General features: G+C 49.2%; 3 protein-coding genes across 3 annotated transcripts; 1 reads left to right on the top strand and 2 right to left on the bottom strand.

The window, feature by feature from the left end:
• On the bottom strand, positions 1-3331 carry F4807DRAFT_35612 (uncharacterized protein). Its single transcript, XM_047995512.1, has 4 exons — positions 2947-3331; positions 2808-2874; positions 2633-2745; positions 1-2575 (listed from the first exon to the last, which is right to left on the bottom strand). The coding sequence occupies exons 1-4, from the start codon at positions 2988-2990 to the stop codon at positions 436-438; spliced, it is 2364 nt and encodes a 787-aa protein (XP_047855863.1). The 5' UTR covers positions 2991-3331; the 3' UTR covers positions 1-435.
• A 757-nt stretch (positions 3332-4088) lies between these two features.
• On the top strand, positions 4089-5249 carry F4807DRAFT_420061 (uncharacterized protein). The gene is made up of 2 exons (XM_047997452.1): positions 4089-4598; positions 4653-5249. The coding sequence occupies exons 1-2, from the start codon at positions 4235-4237 to the stop codon at positions 5159-5161; spliced, it is 873 nt and encodes a 290-aa protein (XP_047855864.1). The 5' UTR covers positions 4089-4234; the 3' UTR covers positions 5162-5249.
• A 2340-nt stretch (positions 5250-7589) lies between these two features.
• Positions 7590-10510, bottom strand: F4807DRAFT_420062 (uncharacterized protein). Its single transcript, XM_047997453.1, has one exon. The coding sequence runs from the start codon at positions 10289-10291 to the stop codon at positions 7835-7837; it is 2457 nt and encodes an 818-aa protein (XP_047855865.1). The 5' UTR covers positions 10292-10510; the 3' UTR covers positions 7590-7834.
• Between the last annotated feature and the right edge of the window lie 71 nt (positions 10511-10581).

Here is a 10581-nt window from a genome sequence, read left to right on the forward strand (position 1 = left end):
GACTATAGCAACTGGGTATGAGGAAGAAATGCTATATTTGAGAGCAGCTTCTCAGGTCTGGTCTGGAGGATCGACCTGTGGGTTAACGTACATGAAGAACTTTGTGGAAGAACGACGACGGCTTGCCTGAACGTGACCCATGTAACCGATGATGCGAGCGAACAACAAATGAATAGCGCCAGAAATCAAGTATCTTCAGCAAAAAAAGGGCAAGCACTGTTCGCGCAAGGCCTCGTCGTTTCCAATCGCATACTCGACGCCCAAATGCAACCTAGACCCTCCCTGGGCCATGCCTCTGCAATGCTCGCTTAAAAAAAGTTGACGGAGTATTCCGATTAATTTCCTTTGCCCATTCCGAAAAACCTAAGACGCCCCCGACGTAGCCATGTGGAAGCCAGCCAGTCAAATGAATAAAATCAAATATGCCACCCTTCTTTACCATCTGCTGTATACGCCGCTCCCATACACCATGCTGGGGTTGTACCCACCTTGGTTTTGTCCACCGTATAGCCCCTGTCCGACTCCGGTACTGGTTCCCTGTTGCTGGTGTTGCATTCTCGCCTGCAGGATACTCGGGTCCGCAAGATCTACTAAGCCACTCCCCCCAGAGGAGGAAGTGTTAGCGTGTCTGTGCTTCTTCCCCTTCTTCTTCTGCTTTGGTCCGAAATCTTGGAAAGCCCCAGGCTGGGAACCGTGGAGCGATGCCAATAGGCCCGGAGCCGGAGCAGGAGCTGGGGTGGAGGAGGAGGAAGACGGGTATTGATTACTAAAAGGGAAGTACTCACGCTTTGCCGCCTCGTGGGCCTGGGTGCTTCCCGCACCTCTTCCGCGGATAATGGACTGGAGTAGCTCACTCGAAGTGTCCTTGGATCCTACACCAAACACCGATCCCCCAAACGAATTTCCTTGGCTGAACATCCCACCGTTAACAGGCGTTGAGCCAGCCGACTTAAGTCCTGGCGGAGGTCCCGGTATGGATGAAGGATATAGCTGATTGCCCGGCTGCGAACGATACGTGGACGGCATCATCGACGATTGCTGAGCCATGTACCGCGGGTCACCAGTTGACTTCACATTGATCGAGCTCGAGTTGTTTTCATTCGCAAAGCTGAATCTAGACTGCTGGCGACTATGTCCTTGGCCCTGGAAGAGCGAAGATGATTGTGGTAAGATACCGGGCGGCATCTGATCGGCGAAACTATTCTGGGGTCGAACGAATAGCTGTGGCGTGATAGTGCGGCCTCCACCAGAACCGACGGCTGAGGCAGTTGAACCGTATCCAGATAAGGTTGGTCCGAACAAGTCGTTTGTGTTCGTCCGTTGGATCGGGGGCTGTGCCGGATTTCGTCTCTGGTCGAAGCGACCACTATTACGGCCTTGATCTCTATCTTCAGGTTCACCCCCTAAGGCGAGACTACCGCTCTCAGGTTCGCCTTCAGAGGGCTCCAGGTTATCGACCTGTTCTTCATGATCGCCTAGACGATTCTCTTCTTCGTCTCTCATAGCTCGTCTTCGTTTACCCCCATTGACGTCGAATAAAGGGGGATAGTCATCGCCAGCGTCTTTGATCGGCGCAAAGGCGCTTTCCGGGTACTCAGAAAGGTGCTTTAGAATGATACTAAAATCGGGTATATCGTCTTCACTTGTTGATTTAGCAGTGACAGCAGCAGTAGTAGGTGTGGTCTTAGCAGGTGCCTCAGTTGCCGGCTGTTTCTCAGCTTTCCGAGAAGCGGAAGTCGAAGGAGGCGGCTCTGTAACCACCGCAGATTCATTTGTCTCTTGCGCAGACTCGCTAGTGACAGGCAATGAAGTAGATATAGCAGGACTCGAGGCAGCACCGCTAGTAGCATGACTTCCTCTTCTACTTCGCTGCTGGGTGGTGCGTGCCCAATTCGCCGAGGGTGGTAGAGCAGGGCCATCACCAGCATCCGAGCCTTCCTTGCTAGAGGTGCGGACCATGGGTTGTGATCCGGCAGCCGGCGGATGCGATGGAGCCTGTTGTCGTGATGCGGAGCGCGACGAAGACGCATTATTCGAGAGAGGCCGTTGGGTATGAACACTGTTCAACGACGAGAGGTCCTGCCGGGAGTAACTGTCCTCTTCGTCACCAAGCTCGTGAAGGAACATGCATTGTCGGTTTCCACATTGTTCATGCCGAAGCCATGCCGAGCAGTACTTGGTCGTTCCTAGCTGCGCCTTTAAAATACGATCGCCATTTTGCGAGCCGTGTACGGCTTGTATGCACCGGGCGGCGTCTTCCTTCTTCTCGAATGTGACGTAGATACCTAGCGATTGAGGTTGCCCATCGGCAGTCTTGCGGTTACTGATCGAAATCTTTTGGATGTTGCCATACTGGCCGAAGAACTCAGGCTTGCGGAGCGTCTTCAGCAGCTCGTCTTCGCGTACAGTAGGTGTTAAACCTGTGACGTAAACAAGGTTCTTTTGTACGACGCGGACACCCTGAAGATTCTTGCGGCTTTCCTTTTCGGCTTCGCGCTTCTGAACTTCCTTTTGGCGTTGCTCCGTTGCTCGCTTCTTCTGGTTCTTCTGAATGTTTGCTCGGAATTCAGCCTCCCTAACAAGAATTAGCCACATATCCTCAACAGGTTTAGATCGACCATAATATACATACTCTTCATGAGTAACCACTTTCCACTTGATGTCTTTTTCGTCGTAAGGCCGTCGACATGCGGGACATAATCCGTTCAGGTTGTTTTTCAGATTATTGTAGCAGAACTGACAGATCTAAGGCAGGGCTATTAGTAACGTAGTCAAACACCGCGACAGGACGGGCCCCAAAGTCTTACTTGATATCCGCAGGGACATGGCCTGAAGTTTCTGTCGGAAAGATCGAACTCTTCTATGCACAGAGGGCTTTATGCAACACGTTAGCAACTGAATCCTGTGACAATAGAGAGGATATGGAGTAACAGAGCGATGGCGTACCAGGTATCCTCTTCATCATCGATGAAGCTATCTTGAGGAGCCATATCGATCTTGGACAAGCTTGATTACAAACTTGAGGCTGCTCGACAAAATAGCCCCAACACCAACCCAAATCGGCAACGGTGAGTTCGCGTATTAGGTCGCCAGTTATTGGTAGAGTATGCGTTGATGCGTGTTCAAGAGGCGCGTCGTGCCTATGTGTCAAGTTTTGGGTTGAAATATCGGGTGATTATGCAGGAAGAGAGAAATGGTGATAATAGCGAGGGAAAAACATGCGAAACCCCCGTAAAACCGTGTTTAAAGGAAAAGAGAGATTATGGAGACCAAATCTGGTTTGTTGAGAAACGTCGCGAATCTTTGGAGAGAGGTGTCAGGCGAACGTTAACCAGAGATGATTGAGGGTAACAACATAAAAGTGCAGGTGAAGGTGAAAAGGCAAAGGAGTTTAATGCAGAAAGATTGGATCAGAGCGTCGCCGAAAAGAAACGTTGACCCGATTCGCGCTAAGTAGCCTGTGTGACCTAATTTGGCTTAGCGGCTTAGCGCCAATTTTGGATTTGCCTCAGCTATTCTTTCCCACCTTGAGTGCTGTGACTGTGCGAGGTACTAGGTACCTGGGTAACCAAATGCGGATTACCTAAGTGGTAATTAAGTGGGGTCTAATACACTCTTTCGGATGCGAATATGTGAATATGTGTAGGAAACAATGCAGTTGATAGGTAATTGTTCAATTTGGACTCCCAAGTCTCCTTTGTGATGTGACTTGGTGTTTGTCACCGCAACGCGATGAAAAGTGCTCGGTGATAGGAAACGTGTTCTTGACAGGTAGGTATGTGGATTCACCAACGCAGTCTCTTAATCTGTAGCAGAGTTTCTGTGACCTTCTTAGCGGTCTGGATGGGTCCGAGGAGCAGGAACGTCTAGGTACTGGTTTATTAAAAGTTGGAAGTTGGGAATTGGAGGTGCAAGTCATGTGCTACGTCACAAAATATGGGAGTAGGATTTTAATTGGGCAGGTGCTGCACAAGTTAGGCAATTACTTAAGCATGTTACCTAAGCAGTCCTAGTTCATGCTAGTCGGAGCAAGCTGAACATTATTCCGCAAATTGGGAATTGTCCCACTCTGATTGGATCAGACCTGCCGTACACTGTATGCACTGTAGAAGTAACGGCCTGAGTTACGCCAATACTAGGTCAATTATTGGATTCGGAGGCTCATGACGATTTAATACTCAACCAGCTCTAATACACCTACCACCAATTGGCCCGCCTACTATCGTCATCGACCATGGCGACCAAGCTCTGCCGAAGCAGGGCCTTCGCATCAGCTCTGCGACCGGCGAAGCCCTCGTTATCGTCCCGGAATGAGCAGGTCGTCCGCTGCATCGCCTCCACTGCTCGTCAAAATGTCGCCATGCCCAAGGATACCACAAACCCGAGGCAGGCGCCGCGGGACCACCCGAAGGAACTCAAGGTCCCCGTCGTAAACCCCGCCGACAAATACTCCTCGAAGGCCGATGACCTCCATCGCTACGGAGCTTGGCTTATGGGTTGCTTGCCTAAGTACATCCAACAGTTTTCCGTCTGGAAGGATGAACTGGTTATCTATATCCCGCCTTCCGGAGTCATACCCGTCTTCTCTTTCTTGAAGTGTAAGGCCCCATTCGCTCAAGAATAACATAACGCAGTTACTAACCTAGAGCTAGACAACACGGCTGCCGAGTTTACCCAAGTCAGTAGTATTACCGCCGTCGACTTCCCCACCAGAGACCAGCGGTTCGAGATTGTCTACAATATGTTAAGTGTGAGACATAATGCGCGACTCCGAGTTAAGACGTACGCCGACGAGGCGTCGCCAGTGCCCAGCATTACCTCTTTATTTGATGGCGCCAACTGGTATGAGCGAGAAGTCTACGATATGTTTGGTGTTTTCTTCCTCGGCCACCCGGACCTGCGTCGAATCATGACGGACTACGGTTTCGAGGGCCACCCCCTCCGAAAGGACTTTCCCCTCACCGGGTATACCGAAATCCGATATGACGAAGAGAAGAAGCGCATCGTTACCGAGCCGTTAGAAATGACGCAAGCCTTCCGTAACTTTGAAGGGGGTTCCACAGCATGGGAGCCCGTCGGACTTGGTGAGGATCGCAAGCCGGAGAGCTTCAAATTGCCTACACCTAAGCCCGAGGAAAAGAAGGAGGAACCTAAGAAATAGAGGCCGGTTATGCGGCTTGTACATATCTTTGATACAATTAACATCGTTAACGTTAAAATCAACCCTGTTGTATTTGATTTGAGGCCGTATCAACTTCTGGCCCTAAGAGTGCTTCGTCAGGTGAACGTTAGGTGAACACTAGGGCGTACATCTATTTTACTATCTTTACCAAACGCAGCGCCTGCGTGCTGGGGATCAACTGTTTTCGATTAACACGACTGGATTTTCTGACTCGAAAGGCAGGGCGCCTCGTCACCCAACACGGACAGGTCAGTGCTGTAGCCTCTCTTTGCGGCAATGGCAAAAACGTGATGCTGTGGCGACAGTTCGAGAGACATAATCCTTTCTGAATTTGCCCCTTTTCTCTCTAAATGACATTCCCAAAATCGTAACATATGCTTACGCTCAGATGTATCGCCACACGTATGAAAGCGTGTCATACGAGGTAGTTTTCATCAAGGTAATGCGATGATGATGAGCGAGCTGCCCTTTTGCTCGAGCGCCGCAGCGAGTGTTACATAGGTACAGCTATAGTATCTTACATGTCAGCATATAACTCATGAAAGTGCTGAGGCGATTACGTGGAGTTGTGTATTATGTCTCCTATTTTCCCCTAACCTTAACATCTTTTATCCTTCAACGAACTGCCTTGAACCACAAAATGTAATTATAGTATCATGTAACTAATACCCGTAGGTTTATAAGAGCCTGTGGTGCTAAACAATGTTAAAATACTTCTGATGTGGATGAATGAGAGCTCTACCCCTTTAGGATAACCTTGGATATTTGAATTTCATAGTGTATCCGAACTCGTGGATAGCCCACTTAGCTCAAAGATATACTTTTATTAGTTCGAGTAGGTATCTATTATGATTAAGCTTCTTGAATAGACCCTTCTACATCAAGAGTAGGTAGTCATGGATACTATCCAGTCGAAGTTTCTTAAGTTTAGTCGAAACTTGTTATGGCAGGCCAAGAGAAACTGCGTCCCAACCCAATTTGTATGAATATAGAGATCGAAGCCGGCTTATTGAAAATTTTTTTTTTTTTTTTTTTTTTTGGAAATACGTCGGGAAGTAAAGTCTCACGGTGAACATCACGAAACTATGCTCCCATGTGTCACGGCTGCTATCCGAGCGATAGGATTATGGGAGGTTAAGATAGGAAGGCGTCTTATCCCCTATTAGATGACGCCTCCCATCTAAGGTTGGTCCGGAATAAGCAAGAATGGGAACCCTACTAAGCCTTAATTCGTTCTTGTGCCTTATAATATCTGCCCATTGCTATATATACTACTCCTATCCATAATACACCTATACAGATACAAGCAATTACCAGTATTAGCTGTATCAAGACGCTCATTAGACATCATGAAGCTACCTACTTTACACAAGAGAAACACCACGATGGACGTCAAAGACACCACATCAAGTGCGCCGGGGAACTGTGCCATCCTCATGCCGACGTCAGAAGGCAACGTGCTCATCTACGCATCAGAGAAGGACATCTGCGACCGGTAAGTCAATCACCTCATTCCCCTTAGGTCCAGCCAAACCAAACCAAGTAACTAACACCCCTTAGATATGACTCCACGGGACACTTCTGCTCCCTCCCAGCCTCGTTCCGGGACTCATGGCAGCACAACTGTCCGCTCTCCGCCTCGGACTCGGCCTTAGCCGAGCTCGAATCCGAGCTCGTCCAAATCCTGACACCAACACCAACGCCCACACCCACGCTACCGACCCCAGCAACAACAACAACAGTCGACGACCTCACCACGACACTCACCCTCGCCCCATCCACAACCACATCCGATTCCGCAGCAGCAGTCATCATCGAGCCTCCGCCAGCAACCACCACGGCCGTCATGCAGCCCTTCCGGCCCGTCAAGTGGGACCCGACGACGGGGCTCCTGTTCGGCCTGGGCGGTTTCCTCATAATGTGCGTGATATTCATGCTAGGCTGTCCGGGATGCCCGTGCAGGACGCAAAGACCCCCGAAACGTCGGCCGCGACGGTGAGTTTTCCCTTTTCTCCATTCCTATTTTCTCATTTTCTCCCCTCTGAATTTGAATTTAGTGATACTCTGAGTTTTCTTACCTTCTCCCCCTTCTCTTCGTCTGACTCATACGTGACCCCTGCTAACTTTGTGCGTCACCCTGGCAAAAGCCTGACAACTCCCGCTTTGCTCGATCCAGAACTGACTCAAGGTATCGTGTATCCTGGGTTTGGAGAGGATTACGTACCGCCGCGATGATCCGGCTTCGGTGGTATTTTTGTATACTGGCGTTAGCGAGACTGGAAACCCGAGTATATAACTAAACAGCGATGCTGGACCAAGCTAGCGATGGAATTGGAATAATGCTCTTCACTAGCATGTATGTAAATGGTTCAAATGTACTGTTTCACGTAGGTCAACATTAATACATGCTTGGTTTAGAAATGCATGAAGCTTCTTCATAGGATACCTAACTCCTGATAATAATGCTGTCTGATTATTTCCATGATTTCAATGTGCCCTGGAAAAACAAACGTGGCATCATAGCTAGCCTAGCATACCAGAACGCCAAATTGTGCGCACTCCCCCTTGTCATCTCCTATCCTATAGGGTAAAAGCCTAACCCATCCATGCAACGCCCACGCGGATACCTAAACACGTAACCTTGCTAATGAATCATGAATCTGATTGTTCATCCGCCGAGTCCCATATAATCGGCGGTGGCTCTTGAATTTCCTCGTTGACCAAGCTGTCCGGCAGCATCTGGCTTCGTGTCAGGAACTGTGAAGATCTTAGGGAGTTATTTCGAGCATTCCGATAAGCTGTCGGACTGCTGCTATGAATGTTGTGGGAAGATGCTTCGCTAGAAATATGTATAGCCTGAGGGAGCGACTTCTCGGGAGATACGGCGGGGCTTGAGACTGTAGTAGCTTGGGAGGGTCTAACGAAACCTTGCGATCTCTGACTCACGGGATCTCGCTGTGATCGAACCGAAGAGCCTGACATCAATCTGGGCACAGCCGGTTTCACAAAATCCCTAATATCACCGGATTGGCTCTTTTTGCCAGATGACTTGATCGGTGTTTGGGTTGAAGGAATCACTTCATTCACATTCTCGGGTGAACGATGCTGGGTCGAATAATCCGCATCACTCTGAAGCTGTGCTTTGAGTTCTTGTGATTCAGTGACATTTGGGTTGCTCGCCTCGAGTGCGCCCTCTGCATCGTGCTTTTCACCAAACAAAGCGCACTTCAAATTCGCCGTGAGCTCTCCAACAACTGCCGGAGGAACCTTGATGTACTTCTGCGGAGCGGCAGATAGCCAACCTTTCTTTTTCATCTCGTCCAGGGAAGCCGGATTGTTCAGTTCATAGACCTGTAATATTTCATAAGCGAACTTAGCAGTCTGTTTTCCTTGATTGAATTCGGCATTTCCGATTCCCTTCTCGTCCTGAATTTCTCCAGGTACTTTCGGTGGACTAAGAATACACATGTACTTCAGCTCAGAAAATGGCCTGGTTGAGTAAATCCAAATACGAGATACGTCAGGGGGTATCTTCCAGACTCTGAATTCGTGGTCCTTTGTACGGTCAAGGATTCTCGCTAAGGGCTCGGGGTGAAGTGAGACCATGATATCAGAATTGCCAGTCTGGGGACCAAGAGAGCGGATGGTTTCTAGGGGTAATCGTTGGCTCTCAAAGCCTTGAGTGTAGGCTTGAGTGTGCGTATTTTCCATGTCCTCATCAGGCGGCTCCTGTCGTGGGGAAGACAAAGGCGTCTCTTTTACCACAGAAGCCGAAGCTGACGCAGGAGTAGAGACACTTGTAGCTTGGGACGCGCGTAAAATTTGCTTCTGTCTTCGTCTTGGCTTCGGCGTGGGAGTGGCCGAACGTGATCGGCTCTCCTCCCGAGAGTCGCTCTCATCAAGTCCTCGAAGAAGGTCAAGCTCAGCCTGTGTTTCAGCTCCGATAACACCATAACATGTCTCTGCAGCTCCGGGGTCATCTTGGTCGTCTGTGGCAGGGATATCCTCCACTGGAGCGTTCTGACGTGCTCTAATGACCTGTTCACCTTCCATATGGGTTTCGTCGGAGTCATAATCGGAATCCGGAATTTCTTTTAAAGGTGTTCGAGATGAACTATCTTTTGGCAGCTTTGGCGACTTCGGTTCGGTCCTGTTTGGTGTAATATTCTCTTTATTCTCAGGAGGTATTTTGAACCGAGTCTGCTTCTTTGGCGTCACTTTAGCAATCGACGACCGGAGAGACATAGCTGGGGAGCTGTGAGATGTGCTATATGAATCTTGAATCACTCTATCACCGAGCTTCGGCGTCTTGTTGACTTTCTTGATAATTGGAGACGGTGCGTTGAGGTTGGTAGATTTGCCAGCTAGAGGTGAGTTTTGTGGCATGGCAAAACGTGGTACTATGGGTGTTGATGAAGGCGTTGCCACTGTTGTGCTAGAAGATGGAATGACTGATCTCTGTCGACGGTTGGTTGGGGTAACAGATTGGACGAGACTCGGAAGGGAGGACTTGATTCCAATTTGTGGTTCTGGCATGGTCTCATGAAGCTTAGATGGAGCATGTTCTTTTGGTTTTGTTGGGGTTTCCTTTATGAGATCTGCATCGTCATCTTCTGAATCGTTGATCTGCCATGGATCGTTTTCCTCATCTTCGCCCTTGACGGAAAGCAGTTGAGTCAAAGTCTGAGTATGGAAGCTACTGGAAGGATTGGAGGGCGGAATATCTCCCAAAGTCTTGCGTCTCTTCGCATCTCCTGGTTTTCCATCCTTGGTCAATTCATCGCCAGCTGTCTTACGCCGGGATTCCCGAACTCTCTTCTTAGGCTTGGCAGGTTCTACAGGCGCAGGAGCCTCTTGCTCTTCAGCATCGTCATTCTCATCTTCGACTTCCTCCTCCGAGTTGAGGGGGTCCTCTGGCATGGAGGGCGTAACGAAGTCCATCTGGGTCAATGTTCCTTGCTTGGGATCTTTTCTTGCAGATCGAGGGCGTCCATAAGTTTTGACGTGCTTGCGACGTGCAGGAAATAATTGCTGCTTGGGAGCTGCAGCAGTTGATCGATATGACCCACTCGCGGGTGGTTTGCCACGGGATCGTGTCTGGGGTGGCATTGTTGGCCCAAGTGCCACAGATCCTGTCGATACCTGAATCCTGCCAGGTGCGCAATCAATTTGAATACGGCGATATTCTTGTGAGCCCAAAAGAATAGTGATTCAGAGATGAATATTGGATATCTGATTTAAACAGTAAGTAAGTTAAGATAAGATTCACCTTCCGAGGGTGATGTTAGTAAGGGGCAGTGCAGGAAGTAAGATATGAATGAAGATGCGTCATAAACGCGGTTAAGCGTTAAAGTGGAGTGGACACAATTAAAGCTATCGCGTCAAATGCATATCAATTA

This window comes from Annulohypoxylon truncatum, assembly GCF_022578515.1.
Source record: "Annulohypoxylon truncatum strain CBS 140777 unplaced genomic scaffold F4807scaffold_10, whole genome shotgun sequence".
NCBI classification, from domain to species: domain Eukaryota; kingdom Fungi; phylum Ascomycota; class Sordariomycetes; order Xylariales; family Hypoxylaceae; genus Annulohypoxylon; species Annulohypoxylon truncatum.